This window comes from Bufo bufo, chromosome 2, assembly GCF_905171765.1.
Source record: "Bufo bufo chromosome 2, aBufBuf1.1, whole genome shotgun sequence".
In the NCBI taxonomy this organism is placed as follows: domain Eukaryota; kingdom Metazoa; phylum Chordata; class Amphibia; order Anura; family Bufonidae; genus Bufo; species Bufo bufo.
The window spans coordinates 118,503,613-118,523,978 of NC_053390.1; the positions used below are offsets into that span (position 1 = coordinate 118,503,613).

General features: G+C 41.2%; 1 protein-coding gene across 1 annotated transcript in view; it reads right to left on the reverse strand.

The window, feature by feature from the left end:
* MCCC2 (methylcrotonyl-CoA carboxylase subunit 2) overlaps positions 1-20,366 on the reverse strand; it is a 174,365-nt gene that overhangs the window by 63,413 nt on the left and 90,586 nt on the right. The window contains exon 8 of the mRNA XM_040421473.1: positions 6,039-6,103. Coding sequence (XP_040277407.1) covers positions 6,039-6,103 — 65 coding nt within the window. The remainder of the gene's footprint in view (positions 1-6,038; positions 6,104-20,366) is intronic.

Below are 20,366 nucleotides of genomic sequence, written 5' to 3' on the forward strand. Positions count from 1 at the left end.
CTCTTCAAGGGCCCCTACCTAGTACTATCAGTGGTTTAACATGGTCAAACTGCTGACAGACTCCCTTTAAGTGAAAATCCACTTTTAGCATGATACCTTTTTTAGTTTCGCCACTCTTTGCTGATTTATTTTATAACATATCTTTATAGAGAAAGCTCAGAGCTTGGTTTTGAAGGTACACTGTTGCAAATCACTGTATACCAAATCAAATTACTGTATACTATTGAGTTCTATATAGCTATTTGTCTATCTATGCCACTCAGTCATACCATTCCAAAGGACACTGTCAGAAGTCTTGTGGTGTCTAGAGGGTCCTCCAAAATATTAGGCTGGTGGCTTTAATGTTATGGCTACTCGTATATATTGACTGAGAGGACAAACAGTGTGTAAGTAATTTTCTTCTCTTGAATATTAAATTAAAGGTTCTGGCTATCACCATTAATAATGCATAGCCCTTCATGAACATTCCTTCATGCAGGCTAGACAACACAACAGATTGCTCAGGGGAAATTAGTAATTGAATTTGCTGCTGACGACAGTCGAGTTTACGAATTTCAGTAAAGAAAAACAGTGAGACGATCGTCCGGGCATAAAAAGAACGCAGCTAGATAACATAATATTGAATAGTAAGTATTTATTTTATCACATGCACATAATGTTCTCAAGCTACGCATAAAGAACCGGTTATATGAAAAAAAACACAGCTGGAAAAGTGTCAAGGATGTATACATTTATTGTTGAGGAAAGGGATATGTTCCATGATCTTCATATGCTTTTAGGTTTTGAACTCCAACAGCTGTACTACTACCAGCTTCATTCACATTTGATACCCATGAAATAGGTAAGTTCGAGTTCAAGTGTAAGTTCAAAGCAAATAAGAAAAACTAGATTTTTCCATCTGCACATAACGTATGTCCTCAAAAGTAACATGAAGCAGATTGCTTGGAGCCAATTAAAGGGGCTGGCCACTTTCTGGTTATTGTTGACCAATGTGTTTGTGAGATAATTATATACTAGATTTCGTAAGTTATTCCTCCTTGTTTGGCAAGTCTTTTGTGCTGTCTACACAGAGGTACTATGCATAAAATGGAAGGCTCATGTGACCAAGCAAGTCCCCTCCACGTGATGTCTCCTCCATTCAAATACACAGAACCTGCCATCTGTCCTTGCACAGCTGGGAGTTTAGTGTTAGACACAGTGGCCCTGATTTATCATACTTTCACTCCAAAATTCTGATGTCAAAAAGTAAAAAAATTGGGCTTTTGCGACTTTCTTTGCACTCCCTTGCGCAAAATTTTAAGCGATTGCGCAAAAATTTGCGACTTTTTACACTTACTTTTTGCACCACTAACTCCAGTTTTGTAATATGGGTGGAAAAGTGGGTGTGGTTAGCTATGTTTTGAGATTTATCATTGTGAGGAGGAGGGTGGAGAAAGAAAATTGGAGTAGTTTTTTTTAGATAGAAGTGTTAGGTTTAAGGACAAACCAAATTTATCAGACAACCTGTGACATTTGATAAATGTGGCACAAACTATTCCAACACAGACTCAAGCAAAACGGACTTTAAATATTCTCATTATGATAAATTCCCCCCCAGTGTGTTTGAATGGAGGAGACATCCCATGGAGGTGATTTGCCTGGTCACATAACCCTCCATCAGAGGCCATTGTATGGATAAGACCACTGTTTGGACAGCACAAAAGACTGGGGGTATACCTTATGAAATATAGAAAATAGTGCCAAATTTCAACAAAGGATATATCAGTAAGAGCCATATAGTCATCTTATATACACATTGGTCACAAATAGCCAGAGAGCGGCCGGCAGACCCCTTTAACCTGCCGGCTCTTAATGATCGTCTTTTAGATGTACTTTCACTATGTAAGCGAACAGCGAGAAATACTAGTATATTTTTAATTATAGTATACATTTGACATCCTCTAGTTTACATAAAAATTCAACACCCAAGCCTAAAAGGAAAATATTACTACTGTTTGCATCAATAAACCACCACTACAGGCTTATACTTCAGCTTTTTAACTTTCTAAGCATGTGCCTATCTGCATTATTATTAACTGCATATTGAAAAATGAAGTTTTATCTCTCCACATGCAGTATGCAAAATCACTTATTGTAGTCACATAGTTACAGCCACTCGGATGAAGAGTCCTCACGATGTCCATACCCAAAACATGCTCACTCTGTCACGATTAACACCCCTTAGGGTGAGATGCCTCATCTCAAGTGGCAACTGAAAGCGAGAATGCCACCAGAGCTGACATCTTTGCTTCGAAGGGAAGTGCACTGTCTACAGTGTAAGCCAGTAGTGGTAGTTTAAGGATGTAAAAGGTGACATGTTGCCTTTAAAGCTAAATGTTAAGAAAAAATGATAACCTCATCATAAGTGAACAGACATAAAACAGGAAGGTTCCAGTGGGTCTTGTTCTTAAAGTGTACCTCTAATAATCCACTGAAAAATCTCTAAGGCTACATGCACACGACAGTGAAAAACGGACATGTGATGTACATTTTTTTTTTAACGGCCATCACACGTCCGTTTTAAGACCAATGGTAGTCTACAGGGTTATTCACAGTTTTTTTTGTCAGTGAAAAACGGACGCAAAAAAATACTGTAGAACATGCTCTATCTTGTCCGTTTTTCACTGACAGACTGCCCCAATACAATTAAATGGGTTAATTTTTAACGTCCGTTTCTCAGAAAGGCATTAGTGAAAAAAACATCCGGATATTTTCTTTCGTCGTGTGCATGTAGCCCTAGGGTGCACACCTCCATGTAAAATCAAGTTTCTAACCCAGAATTAATAAACACATGTTCTTTGCTGTTTAGTAGATGCAACCAGGGCTGTGGAGTCGGAGTCGTAGTCGAGGAGTCGGAGGAAATTTTGGGTACCTGGAGTCGGAGTCGGCAAACAATGCACCAACTCCGACTCCTACTAAATTTAGATTGGAATAAAAAAAAAAAAGCAAGTTTAAATGTCCCAATTCACAAAGTTATAATTAATGACTTCTCTACTGTAAGAATAAAGACCAATGCATGCAGTGCCTCAAGTAACCGCAAAACGAACACGTTAAGTGACCGTGAAGAAGCATGCTTTTCATGTGCTTCACTATATGGCACGCAACGCACAATTAGGAGCTGCAATACTTATACTTTCCATAGTGTTGTGTTCTGCTTTTACAGGGAACGCAGCGTCCATGTGTAACCTAGCCTTTCACTGATAAGGGATTAAATAAATATGTTTTTTGCAGGACTAGAGAGTGAGACACTTGTATAAGTAAAGGGAATGGAGGGCCAATAGTTCAAGACTGAAGCTGTAAACCATTGGAAAAACTGCTGTCATTCAGCTAAGGCTATAAAAACTTGTTGGCTTCCCAGCCAGTAGTCCTGTGGTAGGTTGCGTTTCTTTCCCTCAAGGAATGTATAAAATACATTCGCATATTAATACAGAGGAGTCGGAGTCGGAAGTACATAAAACTGAGGAGTCGGAGTCGGAACATTTATCTACCGACTCCACAGCCCTGGATGCAACTGCAGTCAGAAGGTAGATGTGTCTTTGTAGAGAGAAGTGGCTCACCATTAGGGTTCATTCACACGTCCATAGCATGTTTTGCGGACCCACAAAACACGGATACCAGCAATGAGCGTAACGCAATTCTATGACGGAATGCATAACAGAATGCCTTTAGAGGCATTCCACTATTTATTCCATCCTAATAGAAGTCTATGGGCTGTAAAATGGATCCGGGGAGTCCTCTCCTGAATAACGGAAACAGGACGGATCCATTTTGCAGCCCATAGACTTCTATTATGACAGAATAAATAACGGAATGCCTCTAAAGGCATTCGGTTCTAGAATTGCATTATGGTCTGTGGTAACGGAATCCATAACGCAATTCACCTTTTACCAGTAAACGAAGCGTGAACGAATTTCATATCCTGAAATTCGCTCATCTTTAGATATAAATTTGTAGAACACCACGCTTTTCTATCCTGCAGAGTTCAGTAAACAATTTGAGCTAACGTATACATTTTTGGGGTTTTACAGTGGAACTCTATGGAGAAAGGAACTCTATGGAGAAAGTATGGCATAAGACTGAGGAATCCGTTTAATATATACGTTTTTCGCATACATTAAACAGACGGTAAAAATGTGATATGAGCCCAGCAGGGTGTTCTAGTGGTGATATACAATCAGTTCTCACCTCTCCTGTCCCTTATACTAGCTATCTTCATGCTTCTCCAAGGCCCTTAGTTACAATGCCTGAAACTGTACTGCACATGCTCAGTAGTGAAGACCAGAGGAGGAAGTTTATTACTGGACATGCCTGCAGTCATTTCAGAAATGCTAGAGAGAACAGGAAGACAGAATTAAAGGGTTTGTCCATGAATAAGTAACTTTTCACAGGAGCATGCAGCAAGAAAGCCTCTGCTATGGAATATATCAAACTTACCTACTCCCCGCTGCCCTGGTCCTGCTTGCTGGGTCCTGTGTATCCATCTACCGGTCTTTCCCTTGTTTAATTCTTCCCCGGCACTGGGATGATCATCTGCTCTGCTGCAGTGAATAACTGGCTTCAGCAACGGTGATGTGTCTCTTGTGGAAACGTCACCGCTGAATCCAGTCATTGGCTGCAAAAGAGCAGATGATCATGCCCATTCTGGATAGGAGTTAAACAAGCTGTGGACCGGAAATGGACGGCCGACAAAAACCACGGCATGCTGTAGTTTTTGTCCAGCCGCCTCTTGGCATGTTTGCCGTGCTGCGGCCGGACCACCGGCCTGCCCCATTATAGTGAATGGGGCCAGAGCAGACTCCCGGCGGCGCGGTGGGCTAGTGTTAGCACGGATCTGGCAGGCTGTTCTCCTGCTGGACTCTGCTACCGCAAGTGTGAAAGTAGCCCTGACTCCACAGCCCTGACGGTGATTATAACTGGGCTGCAGCTCCATTCTGTCAGTAACATGCAGACAATAAGGACTTCCTGCTAGTGGATTAGGTCAAGTTCACATCACTGTTTAGCCTTCCGTTCTTCTGATTTGACAGAAGAACAGAAAAATTCAAAATAAAAACAGATCCATCAGTTATGATTAGTTTGTGTCACTTCTGTCAGAGATCAGTTATTTTTGACGGGAGAAAGAGTACTTTTTGCAGGACTTTTTATCCAGTCAAAAATAACTGATCTCTGACAGAAGATACACAAACTGATCATAATTGATGTTTAAAATGTATTTTTCTTGTCCTGGCAGATGAGAAGAACGGAAAGCTAGATGGTGATGTGAACCCGGCCTCAGAATGGAGGAGAGGTCTGCAACACAAACAGCTGAGCTCTGAAGGGAAAGGCTTCACAACAGGGGTGCTTAATATGACGATCACCATGAACTTCTTATTTTCAGCTATCTGAGTAAGTGTCAGAGAGTCCACAATAATATTTGTAAAGAAACGTTTGCAGACCTAAAAAGAAAGTCAGGACATCCTATGAAATGAAATAAATGAGCATGTAACAGCACTCATCGAATCCATGGATTACAAATTTTACTAATGCTATATTCACGGTATCAAGAAATAGGACCCCATTTAAAAAAAAGTGGTCTGCAAAATAGATCTGCTAAATGCCTCATATTTATTTGCTTATTGTTTGCTGTTACTTTGTGTATGTGCACCTGTTGCAGAATTTGCTTACATATAACATCTATAATATCTATTTAGTGATTAAACATATTACAGCCATGGACTCTGAATCTACAAGCTACAGTTATCTCCGCTCAGTAGGAGTTGGTTGTCAGACCGAGTGAATAGAGGTCTACATTCAAATGGATGTGTATCTCATCGAGTGTAATTAGAAAGGTGTATAAAAAATAAATAAATTTAAAAATCACATACAAATGCAGAAATCTAACTAAGAAATGAAAGCATGATGGCTATCAAAGCTGATGAGAAGTATTCTTTTGGCATAAACTTGACATAAACCAAAGGTAATAAGAATGATATGAATGAAGTGCAGTCTATGCAATACCTCACCTACAGTGCAAATCTGCTCCTCCTAAATCTTCAGCAGATACCTGCTCCCCTGTAGCTGCCTTCACCTGATAACAAGAAAGGAGGTAACATTACGATATAACAATTGTAATGGATTTCAGCCCTAAGATATGACAGAACCTAGATGTTAAAAGGAACATATCAAGTATTTGATTTTAGTTCCCTAATTAAATGTACAATTTTAAAAGCTGCAGCTATTTTTTAACATCCCCGGGGTGGCCATATTAAAAACACACACTACTTCGTGTACTGCTTCTACAGTGGATATAAAAAGTCTACACACCACTGTTAAAATGTCAGGTTTCTGTGCTAAATCATTTCAGAACTTTTTCCACCTTTAATGTGACCTATAAACTGTACCACTCAATTAAAAAACAAACTGAAATCTTTTAGGTGGAGGGAAGAAAACAAAAAAAACACGAAAATAATGTGGTTGCGTAAGTGTGCACACCCTCTTATAACAGGGGATGTAGCTGTGTTCAGAATTAAGCAATCACATTCAAAATCATGTTAAATAGGAGTCAGCATACACCCGCCATCATTCAAAGTGCCTCTGATTAACCCCAAATAAAGTTCAGCTGCTCTAGTTGGTCTTTCCTGAAATTTTCTTAGTCGCATCCCACAGCAAAAGCCAAGGTCCACAGAGAGCTTCCAAAGCATCAGAGGGATCTCATTGTTTTTTTTTATCAAAATCGTTTTTATTGATTTCCAATAAAGGTATTAACAAATTAAAATTTTGTATACATCAACAAATATCTTGTCAGTCCATACATTGGAGTCTTTCCAGAATAATGAGGCTGTCGCCATAATAACATGAAAGCATCATAGTACAGAATAGAAAGACAGATACATGTTATTATAAGGATACAGGATATTGCAGAATTAATGTTAGATTATTGTAAAACTTTTAAGATTTAGAGGGATCTCATTGTTAAAAGGTATCAGTCAGGAGAAGGGTACAAAAGAATTTCCAAGGCATTAGATATACCATGGAACACAGTGAAGACCGTCATCATCAAGTGGAGAAAATATAGCACAACAGTGACATTACCAAGAACTGGACATCCCTCCAAAATTGATAAAAAGACGAGAAGAAAACTGGTCTGGGAGGCTACCAAGAGGCCTACAGCAACATTAAAGGAGCTGCAGGAATATCTGGCAAGTACAGGCTGTGTGATACATGTGACAACAATCTCCCGTATTCTTCATATGTCTGGGCTATGGGGTAGAGTGGCAAAACGAAAGCCTTTTCTTACAAAGAAAAACATCCAAGCCCGGCTACATTTTGCAAAAACACATCTGAAGTCTCCCAAAAGCATGTGGGAAAAGGTGTTCTGGTCTGATGAAACCAAGGTTGAACTTTTTGGCCATAATTCCAAAAGATATGTTTGGCGCAAAAACAACACTGCACATGACCAAAAGAACACCATACCCACATTGAAGCATGGTGGTGGCAGCAACATGCTTTGGGGCTGTTTTTCTTCAGCTGGAACTGACATTTAAACAGGGGTGTATAGACTTTCTATATCCACTGTATAGACCGTATGTTTTATAGCTACTAATTAGGCCTCTTGCACATGACCATATGTATTTTGCGGTCCAAAAAAAACTGATCCGCAAGAAATACAGATGACATGCTTGTGCATTCACTATTTTGCGGAACAGAACAGCTAGCCCCTAATAGAACAGTACTATCCTTGGCTGTGATGCGGAAAATAATAGGACATGTTCTATTTTTTTGCAGAACGGAAATACGGAAACGGAATGCATACGGAGTAACTTCCGTTTTTTTGCAGACCCACTGAAATGAATGGTTCTGCATACGGTCCCCCAAAAAACGGAACGGACACGGAAAGAAAATATGTTTGTGTGCAAGAGGCCTTAAAGTGGTTATCTGTGACTGTATCCTCAGGATAGGTCATCTGTGAGGATCCAACACCCATCCCAAACAGCTGTTTTTTTTTTTAATTCGCTTTATTGAACACATAAAGCCAATTATAATGACACTCATGTTCAAGTACTTCCAGATATTATACATCAGCATAATGAATGTAAGTTACATAAACATGACATAAATAAAAAACATTCAACACCTGTGCCGTGTCGGTAGGTTCAATCCCATCTCTAGAGGGAAGGCTCATATTGCTAATAAAGGTAAAAGCAGTGATAACAAAGGTAGTATATCTAGGTCTATAAATTCCCATCTCCTCTATCCTGTCAAACATTACAAGTTTCTAGTCCGTTCCGCTTGCAATGCCTCCTTCAATCAGCGAGCTGAATAAAGCGTTTGTGTTGATGAACACCATACCCCCCACATCTTTTGGAATTTAGGCATACAGCCCCTGTTTTTGAACACTATATTCTCATACGGGATCACGGTATTGACCAATAGCTTCCATTGTGTTAGAGTGGGTGCTCTGTCTCCCATCCATCTAATGACTATCGCCTTTCGTGCCAAAAATAGGGTTTCTCTCAAGAATATCCTGGTATGTTGGGAGTATAGAATCTAGTGCAATATTCCAAAGAGGCAAATCTTAGGATGAAGTGGTACTGTACATCCCAATAAATCTGTGAGTAGAGTCACTACCTCCTCCCAAAATTTATTTATAAATGGGCAAGCCCATATAAGATGCCAGAAATCAGCATTTTCTGATGCACATCTATGGCACCTGGAGTGGGCAAGCCTGATAATGCGTTTGCATAGCATGTCTTAGCTGCAGAAACCTATAGAATGTATTCCTGGGCAACCCCAAATTAAAAGGTGACATTAAGGATACGAGTTTCTGAAAAAATGTCTTTGGGACTACATAGGGGGCATGTTGCAGTATATATAGGCACTTGGGTAAAATAATCAATTTTATTAAATTGATTCTCCCAGGTACTGAGAGAGGTAATCCCTGCCACACCCTAAATTTATCTTTACAATACTCTAAGAGAGGATGGGTATTCAGAGTGTGGAAGGATGCGGCATCCTTGGTTATACTGTATATATACCCAGGTATTTATAGCTAGGCACCACGGGTAATTCTCACTGGGGAAATTCATCGTCTAGTGGGTATAGGGGACATAAGGTCGATTTGGACCAGTTAATCCTCAGTCCAGAGTACTGGCTGAATGCTTCAATTATAGAGATTGCTCTGGGAAGTGTGGATTCTGTCTGCGACATAAATAACACCATGTCATCAGCATATAAGCCAACCCTATCCTCCTGCTCTCCTATGCCGATTCCATGAAATTGTGAGTCCGTTCTGATTCGCATAGCCAACGGCTCTATAGCCAAGGCGAACAGTAACGGTGACAGAGGACATCCCTGTCGCGTACCACGCCCCAAGCTGAAGCTATCTGACATCAACCCATTGACTAATATACCCGCCTTGCGATGTTTGTATAACATAGCTATCCATTGGATAAAATTAGGGCCAAATCCAAATTTGTGAAGAACCTGAAATAGATAGGGCCACTCAACAGAGTCGAACGCCTTTGCGGTGTTATAGAGACGCTAAAGCCCATCTATCCCCTTTCTGTACTCCAATTTGGGTTACCACCTGCACCCGTCTGATATTATCAGTGGTAGATCTACCGGGCAAGAATCCAGATTGATCCGGATGAACCAGCGTGCTAGCCACTTTTTCAAGGCGTATGGCCAAAATCTTTGCTATGATTGTATAGTCGATATTCAATAAAGATATCGGCCGATACGACCCACACTCGTCTGGATCCTTGCCCGGCTTAAGGAGAACCACTATGGTGGCGTCATACATTGATGGTGGTAAGCATCTTTTATGAAATGCATCCTCGTACATACGGATTAGCAATGGGTTGATGTGGGCAGCATATTTAACGTAGACCTCTAGAGGCAATCCATCGGGACTGGGTGATTTCCCTCTAGCTAGTTGTGCTATAGCATCCTCTACTCATATACTCATAGCAACCTCTAATCATCTAATCCTGTCCGGAGGTGGTGAGCGAGAGCCTGCGCCATCTTGGCCTTCCACGCGGGCAAATTCACGGAGTCGGTCAGCGGCCGACTGTGCTCTATTACGGGCCATGGTTGTGCTGCGGGTCTTTCCCGACCTCCTGCCCGATCTGGATGAAATTTTTGCGGCAGTTAAAGTACAGGATTATTATGAAGTTAGGGCTTGGGTCCGGAGCTCAGCTAAGTGTGTCCGCTCATGTCAGCTTCCGGCCACGCCCCCCCCCCAACAGCTGTTTGATGGGGCCACAGCAAGAACAATGTCACTAATCTAGTAGCAACGGAGTCTTGTAGCCAGGGGAGGATTGGCCATAGACCCTACAGGGAAATTTCCTGGTGGGCCGATGCCCAGGAGGCCACTCAAGCCCTCTTGATGGCCGCAGGTCAGGTACATAATGATCTGATGCTCAACGGCCGCAGGTACCCTCTTGAACTCAACTGTATTACTGTCCTCATGATGGTGATACAGTTAAATACTGTGGTGAGGGCGGCAGAATTTTGTGCTGTCCTGTGGCATTTGGTTCTGCTGGGGTGGTATTCTGCACTGCACTACAGTATTGCAGGCCACGCCTACTTTGGTTGTCCCGGCCTACTTGATTTTGGCCCGTCTTCTGTCAGTTTGAACCCACCTACAACACGGGGGCACTTTTAGTTTTTTTTTCCGGAGCCACTTTAAAGGGGTTTTTCCATCTCATACAATGGGGGCATATCGCTAGAATATGCCCACATTGTCTGATAGGTGCGGGTACAATGAGAACGGAGCGGGGAAATGAACGGAGGGTGCACTGTGCATGTCTGAATTGTTTGAGACAAATTGAGTTCCAGGAGGGGGAGCCAGGAACAAACCCCTGACGAGCACCCACCAGCCAAAATAGACAGAGTGCTGTGATCAATTAGGATTATCTTAAAAAGCTGTCATTTGCTGATAATACATTCCCTTTAAGGCACATTTACATGCCCTGGGAGAGCGGACAATTATCAGGAAGGAACAGTTACTTTCCGATAATTGCCTGCTCATCAATAAACGAAAGAACTGCATTTACATGCAGTGATCGCCTCCACTGTATAGGGACAAGCAATGGCTACTGCTCTCGCCCATCATCCTACAGATTCATTGATTCTGGACAGCAGAGTTCTGTTAAAACAGGACAATCTGCTGCCAAGAAAAGATGATTTAGATGTGATATGATTTACACAGGGCAATTATCAGGAACGAACATTTATAGTAACGTTCGTTCCCAATGATCGGTCCAACAATTGTGTGGTGTAAATCCGCCTTTAGGAACATCCAACAATTTAGAACATTTAGAAGTTTAAATAAAAATTGCAGTAGTGAAGGGCCTAACATGCCATAAACAAAACAGATTAATGTCTGCATTAGAGGTAAGAGGTCACATGACTCAAAGTGCTAGGAAACGGAAGGGAGCAAAGCCAACTCCAAAGAGGGTAGAGAGGAATTTGTGCAAATTTTCCCCAAGTGGGTGGTTTGTGGGCATTTCCTGGTGGTCCCAGGGAGGGGCTTTAAAGGCTACGTACACCTTCGGAGGCAATTTGTTTATTATTGCATTATACTCATTTTGGGCTAAAAATATTTTTTTCAATTGGTCTTTATTAAAAATATTAATATATTAATATATAGTACTTTTTACTTTCATTTTGTGCTGGTCATCTAAGAAACCTTGTCACTAAATTTCTAAAAGGTCCTAAATGCTTATTTAAAGGGGTTCTGCACTTTGTTTAACCCCTTAATGACTCAGCCCTATTTCACCTTAAGGACTTGGCCATTTTTTGCAAATCTGACCATTGTCACTTTAAGTGGTGATAACTTTAAAACGCTTTGACTTATCCAGGCCATTCTGAGATTGTTTTTTCGTCACATATTGTACTTCATGACACTGGTAAAATGAAGACAAAAAAATTAATTTTTATTTATAAAAAAATTTACCAAAAATTTGTAAAAAATTGCAAATTTCCAAGTTTCAATTTCTCTACTTTTATAATACATAGTAATACCTCCAAAAATAGTTATTACTTTACATTCCCCATATGTCTACTTCATGTTTGGATCAATTTTTAGAATTTTATTTTATTTTTGAGGGATGTTACAAGGCTTAGAAGTTTAGAAGAAAATCTTGAAATTTTTCAGAAATATTCAAAAAAACACTTTTTAGGGACCAGTTCAGGTCTGAAGTCACTTTGCGAGGCTTACATAATAGAAACCACCCAAAAATGACCCCATTCTAGAAGCTACATCCCTCAAGGTATTCAAAACTGATTTTTATAAACTTTGTTAACCCTTTAGGTGTTGCACAAGAGTTATTGGCAAATGGAGATTAAATTTGAGAATTTCAATTTTTTGGCAAATTTTCCATTTTAATCCATTTTTTAAGGGTTAACAGCTAAACAAAATGCTATATTTATTGCCCGATTCTGTAGTTTGCAGAAACACCCCATATGTGGCTGTAAACTACTGTACGGGCACACAGCAGGGCGCAGAAGGAAAGGAATGCCATACGGTTTTTGGAAGGCAGATTTTGCTAGACTGTTTTTTTTGGACACCATGTCCCATTTGAAGTCCCCCTGATGCACCCCTAGAGTAGAAACTCCAAAAAAGTGACCCCATTTTAGAAACTCCGGGATAGGGTGGAAGTTTTGTTGGTACTAGTTTAGGGTACATATGATTTTTGGTTGCTCTATATTACACTTTTTGTGAGGCAAGGTAACAAGAAATAGCTTTTTTGGCACCGTTTTTTGTTTTGTTATTTACAACATTCCTCTGACAGGTTAGATCATGTGGTATTTTTATAGAGCAGGTTGTCACGGATGCGGCGATACCTAATATGTATACAATTATTTTATTTATGTAAGTTTTACACAATGATTTCATTTTTGAAACAAAAAAAATCATGTTTTAGTGTCTCCATAGTCTGAGAGCCATAGTTTTTTCAGATTTTGGGCGATTATCTTAGGTAGGGTCTCATTTTTTGTGGGATGAGATGACTGTTTGATTGGCACTATTTTGGGGTGCATATGACTTTTTGATCGCTTGCTATTACACTTTTTGTGACGTAAGAGGACAAAAAATTGCTTTTTTTACACCGTTTTTATTTTTTTACGGTGTTCACCTGAGGGGTTAGGTCATGTTATATTTTTATAGAGCCGGTCGATACGGACGCGGAGATACCTAATATGTTTTAGTGTTTCCATAGTCTAAGAGCCATAGTTTTTTCAGTTTTTGGGCGATTATCTTGGGTAGGGTATGATTTTTGTGGGATGAGATGACGTTTTGATTGGTACTATTTTGGTGTACATGCGACTTTTTTGATCACTTTTATTACCTTTTTTGGATAGTAAGGTGGACAAAATTTCAATTTCCTCATAGTTTTTATTTTTATGGCGTTCACTGTGCGGGGAAAGTAACATGACCATTTTATAGATCAGGTCGTTACGGACGCGACGATACCTAATATGTATAGTGTGCTTTATTTTTTTAACTTTTATTCAGTGATAAATGTTTTTTTTTAATCTGAACTTTTTTCACTTTATTTTATTTTACTTTTTTACCCAGACCCACTTGGTTCTTGAAGATCCAGTGGGTCTGATGTCTGTACAATACAGTACAGTACACTATATAGGGTATTGTACTGTATTTTACTTACACTTTGTCTGAACAGATCTATGCCTTTAGCACAGATCTGTTCAGCACCATGGACAGCAGGATGCCTGAGAAGGCGTCCTGTTGCCATGGGAACCTTCCCCGTCTGCTCAGTTGTGGCCACAACTTTGCAGACGGGGAAGGGTAAGGATGGGGGCTCCCTCCCTCTGTCACCCCATCCTGTCGGGGGGCTGCAAAGGCACAGCAGCCCACCGATGGGAGAGGGAGGGAGCTCCCGACTGTTAACCTCTGCTATTCCATATGGACCGCGGTATGGAAAGGGTTAAAAAGCTGACATCGCATCACAGATGTCAGCCGTTTATACCAGAGTGTCAGCAATGTGCTGACACTCTGGTATATCCACTGAACACCAATGATTATTCAAGAAGAGGCGGGCAGGGGGATCGCGATCCCGCCTGCCACACCGCCCGCCTCCCGCAACACCCCCCCTGCACCATCCGCCGCCATAAAATCATTCAGGGGTGCAGGGGGGGGGGGTGAAAAAAACTTTATATGGGGCATTTTAAAGTTTGATCCCCTCGGTCAGGGACCGCGGGGATCAGAATCGGCAGAAGGCGCAGCAAACCGCAGGTCTGAATTGACCTGCGGTTTGCTGCGATCGCCGATACGGGGGGTCACATGACCCCCTCCCCCCCGGCGTTGTGACAGGATGCCGGCTGAATGATTTCAGCTGGCATCCTGTTCGGATTAACCCCCGCAGCGCTGCAATCTCATTTTAAACTCATGACGTACCTGTACGTCATGGGTCCTTAAGGACTCGGGAAACATGCCATACCGGTACGTCATGCGTCCCTAAGGGGTTAAATTGATGATCTATCCTCTGGATAGATCATCAGCTTCTGATCGGCGGGGGTCCAACACCCAGGACCCCCGCCGATCAGCTGTTTACCGCGGCCTTCTCACTGTTTACCGCGGCCTTCTCACTGTTTACCGCAGGCCCAGTGACGTCCCCTTTAAGCCACATTCTCATCAGTAAGATAAGAATTGAGCTATAATTAGAGTTTATAAGGGCAGAGATCAGGAGCAGTCAGCTAAGCTGCCTGACGGAACAGAGTGAAAGGTTATGTCCGGCTAATAGAGAAACTCAAAGCTGCACAAAGACAGTGGTGCAATTTTTGTTTTTTAAAATGACCAAATTTAAAAAATCTTTTTTAGCAATAATAAAAAATTATTACCCCCCTTCCCCCCCGAAAGTGTACATAGCCTTTAATGTCCTGAATTATGTTGGCAACTATGCATTACTTTACAAATAAAGTCTATGAAGCACTGCATCACTTTTCCTATCTACTACAGTTTGGAGAAAACTCACCAGTGCCTTCAATTGGTGTATTGTGACTGCTCAGCATATTCTATGGTCATAAATCATCAGAAAGCAGCATTGTGTGACCCAATGTAAGACTTAGGGATGTGAGGGTTCATGTCATTTAGCATCAGCCCAGTACAGCATCTCTCACTGTCTGGAACCTCAGTGCTTCCAGGTTGATTGTGTCTTAGTTCCAGCAACAAGGCAGCATGCAGTCTAGCGCTAACCATACACATACCATTCTGGTAGAGACGACAGGCATCTTCCCAGAGTTCCTTGTAAACCTATCATGGTCACATGGTCATACTGTTTCAATGGAGGGTATGAGGTCCTTCAATTAAGATACACCGGCATCTCTTAAGCATCAAAATGTCTCTACATACAGTCCTGATCAAAAGTTTAAGACCACAAAAATGGCAAAAAATCATATTTAGCATGGCTGGATCTTCACAAGGTTCCAAGTAGAGCTTCAACATGCAACAAGAAGAAATGGGAGTGAGACAAAACATTTTTTGAGCATTCAATTTAATGAAAACAACGAATAAACTGAAACAGGCTGTTTTTCAGCTGATCAAAAGTTTAGGACCACACCTCTAAAAAAATAATAAACCCCCCCAAAACAGAAATCCAACTTCCAAACATGAACTCAGTAATGAGTAGCTCCGCCGTTATTGTTGATCACTTCAAAAATTTGTTTCGGCATGCTTGATGCAAGCGTTTCCATGAGGTGAATGGGAACATTTCTCCAAGTGGTGAAGACGGCCGCACGAAGGCCATCTACTGTCTGGAACTGTTGTCCATTTTTGTAAACTTCCCTTGCCATCCATCCCCAAAGGTTCTCAATTGGATTTAGATCAGGGGAACACGCAGGATGGGCCAAAAGAGTGATGTTATTCTCCTGGAAGAAGTCCCTTGTGCTGCGGGCATTGTGTACTGTAGCATTGTCCTGTTGAAAAACCCAGTCGTTACCACACAGACGAGGGCCCTCAGTCATGAGGAATGCTCTCTGCAACATCTGGACATAGCCAGCGGCCGTTTGACGCCCCTGCACTTCCTGAAGCTCCATTGTTCTGAAGGAAAAAGCACCGCAGACCATTATGGTGCCCCCTCCACTGTGGCGCGTAGAAAACATCTCAGGTGTGATCTGCTTGTCATGCCAGTAACGTTAGAAACCATCAGGACCATGAAGGTTAAATTTTTTCTCATCAGAGAATAAAACTTTCTTCCACCTTTGAATGTCCCATGTTTGGTGCTCTCTTGCAAAGTTTAAACGAGCAGTTCTGTGGCGTTCAAGGAGACGAGGTCATTGAAGACGTTTTTTGTTATTGAAGCCCTTCAGTCTCAGATGCCGTCTGATGATTATGCGGCTGCAGTCAGCACCAGTAAGGGCCTTAATTTCGGTTGAGGATCGTCCAGTGTCTTGACGGACAGCCAATTTGATCCTCCGGCTTTTTTGGGTCTTCCACTTGACTTTTTTGTTCCTAACCCTCAGGATCATTTAAGAAATTCCAAATGACTGACTTACTGCGTCCCACCTCAGCAGCGATGGCGCGCTGTGAGAGACCCTGCTTATGCAGTTCAACAACCCGACCACGTTCAAAAAGGGAGAGTTTTTTTGCCTTTGCCATCACAACGTGTGACTACCTGACAGAAAATGACAATGAATTCACATCTTTGCACAGATTTGGCCTTTTAAAGGATAACTGTCACATTTAGACCCTAATTTCAATTTTCATATATGTAGTTACTAATAACATGATATTCCAGAATCAGTTACTATTAGACTGACTTACCCCATATTTAATAAGATTCAGCCCTTAGCAACCAGTCTGCATAAAACTGCAATTTCACTATTCAGTTAAGATGGCCGCCACTGCCCTCACCCTGAGGCTAATCCCGCCTGCCCTCACTAGCCAGTAACAATAGCCCCCCAAAAGTGCCAGTAACCAGAGCTCTCCCCACTAAAGGGTTAATCTCCTGCAGCACAAAGGGGTCCTCTTACCACATGTTGCTTTCATTTATACACTGAGCAGATGGCAGATCTCCCTTCCAACTCTGCGGACCATGTCTAGCAACCCTATTTAAAGCACAGGTAAAAGTAGGCAGTACAGGGAACAAAAATGTGGAATTAAGGGGTAATTGAATACACAGTGAAAAGTTGAAATAGGGCCACCAAGGTGATATTAATCACCACAATCCAATACTCCAAAAAAAAAAAAAAAATATGACAGTTATCCTTTAAAGGCATGTGGTCCTAAAATTTGGATAATCTAAAAAAACAGCCTGTTTCAGTTTAATCGTCATTTTCAATTAATTGAATGCTCAAAAAATGTTTTGTCTTACTCTCATTTCTTCTTGTTGCATGTTTAAGCTCTACTTGGAACCTTGTTAAGATCCAACAATGTAAAATATGTTTTTTTGCCATTTTTCAAGTGGTCTTAAACTTTTGATCAGGACTGTATATAGTTGAAACCAGAAGTTAACATAAACATGTTTTTCTCAATATCTGACATAAAATCAGAATAAACCTTTCCTGTTTTTGGTCAATTAGGATTACCATAATTATTATTTGCCAAATGTCAGAATAATGAGAGAGAATGTTTTAAGGAATTTTTATTACTTTATGCAATGTCAAAAGTTTACATACATTTCATTAATATTTGGTACCATTGCCCTTAAACTGTATGACTTGGGTCAAACATTTTGGATATCCTCCCACAAGCTTCTCACAACAGTTGGTCGGAATTTGGGCCCATTCCTCCTGACAAAACTGGTGCAACTGAGCCATGTTTGTTGGTCGCTTTGCTCGCACTTGCCTTTTCAGCTTTGGCCATAAATTTTCAATAGGATTGAGTTCAGGGCTTTGTGATGGCCACTCCAAAACATTGACTTTGTTATCCTTAAGCCACTTTGTAAACAGTTTGGCAGTATGCTTCGGGTCATTGTTCATTTGGAAGACCCATTTCCGCCCAAGCTTTAACTTCCTGGCTGAGGTCTTGAGATGTTGCTTCAGTATTTACACATAATCTTCTTTCCTCATGATGCCATCTATTTTGTGAAGTGCACCAGTCCCTCCTGCAGCAAAACCACCCCACAACATGATGCTGCCACCCCCGTATTTCACAGTTGGGATAGTGTTCTTAGGCTTCCAAGCTTCATCATTTTTCCTCCACACTTAGCGATGGTTATTATAGCCAAAAAGGTTCAATTTTACTTTCGTCAGACCACAGGACATGTCTCCAAAAATATAAGTCTTTGTTCCTGTGTGCATTTGCAACCATTAATCTGGCTTTTTTATGTTTCTTGTGGAGTAATGGCTTCTACCTGGCATAGTGGCCTTTCAGCCCAAGTACAGTTGCAAGAAAAAGTATGTGAACCCTTTGGAATGATATGGATTTCTGCACAAATTGGTCATAAAATGTGATCCTATCTTCATCTAAATCACAACAATAGACAATCACAGTCTGCTTAAACTAATAACACACAAAGAATTAAATGTTACCATGTTTTTATTGAACACACCATGTAAACATTCACAGTGCAGGTGGAAAAAGTATGTGAACCCTTGGATTTAATAACTGGTTGAACCTCCTTTGGCAGCAATAACTTCAACCAAAGTTTCCTGTAGTTGCAGATCGGACGTGCACAACGGTCAGGAGTAATTCTTGACCATTCCTCTTTACAGAACTGTTTCAGTTCAGCAATATTCTTGGGATGTCTGGTGTGAATCGCTTTCTTGAGGTCATGCCACAGCATTTCAAATCGGGTTGAGGTCAGGACTCTGACTGGGCCACTCCAGAAGGTGTATTTTCTTCTGTTTAAGCCATTCTGTTGTTTATTTACTTCTATGCTTTGGGTCATTGTCCTGTTGCAACATCCATCTTTTGTTGAACTTCAGCTGGTGGACAGATGGCCTTAAGTTCTCCTGCAAAATGTCTTGATAAACTTGGGAATTCATTTTTCCTTCGATGATAGCAATCCGTCCAGGCCATGACGTAGCAAAGCAGCCCCAAACTATGATGCCCACCACCACCATACTTCACAGTTGGGATGAGGTTTTGATGTTGGTGTGCTGTGTCTCTTTCTCCACACATAGTGTTGTGTGTTTCCTCCAAACAACTCAACTTTGGTTTCATCTGTCCACAGAATATTTTGCCAGTACTGCTGTGGAACATCCAGGTGCTCTTGTGCAAACTGTAAATGTACAGCAATGTTTGTTTTTTTTGGACAGCAGTGGCTTCCTCTGTGGTATCCTCCCATTAAATCCATTCTTGTTTAGTGTTTTACGTATCGTAGATTCGCTAACAGGGATGTTAGAATATGCCAGAGACATTTGTAAGTCTTTAGCTGACACTCTAGGATTCTTCTTCACCTCATTGAGCAGTCTGCGCTGTGCTCTTGCAGTCATCTTTACAGGATGGCCACTCCTAGGGAGAGTAGCAGCAGTGCTAAACTTTCTCCATTTATAGACAAGTTGTCTTACCGTGGACTGATGAACAGCATGGCTTTTGGAGATACTTTAATAACCCTTTTCAGCTTTATGCAAGTCAACAATTCTTAATCGTAAGTCTTCTGAGAGCTTTTTTGTGTGAGGCATCATTCACATCAGGCAATGCTTCTTGTGAAAAGCAAGCCCAGAACTGGTGTGTGTTTTTTATAGGGCAGCTGTAACCAACACCTCCAATCTCATCTCATTGATTGGACTCCAGTTGGCTGACACCCCACTCCAATTAGCTATTGGAGATGTCATTAGGCTAGGGGTTCACATACTTTTTCCACCTGCACTGTGAATGTTTACATGGTGTGTTCAATAAAAACATGGTAACATTTAATTCTTTGTGTGTTATTAGTTTAAGCAGACTGTGATGGTTTATTGTTGTGACTTAGATGAAGATCAGATCACATTTTATGACCAATTTGTGCAGAAATCCATATCATTCCAAAGGGTTCACATACTTTTTCTTGCAACTGTATATACAGTACTCGTTTCACTGTGGATATTGACACAATCTTACCAGCTTCCGCCATCATCTTCACAAGGTCTTTTGCTTTTGTTCTTGGGTTGTTATGCACATGTCGGACCAAAGCAGGTTCATCTCTGGGACACAGAACCCGTCTCCTTCCTGAGCGGTATGATGGCTGGACATTCCCATCTTGTTTGTACTTGTGTATAAATGTTTGTACAGATGAACGAGGCACCTTCAGGTATCTTGATATTGCACCCAAGGTTGAGACAGACTTGTGCAAGTCCACAATTCTCTTCTAGATATCTTGGCTTATTTCTTTAGACCTTCCCATGATGCTACACAAAGCAGCAGTGTGTCAGGTGTGCATTTAAATACATCCACAGGTGTGCCT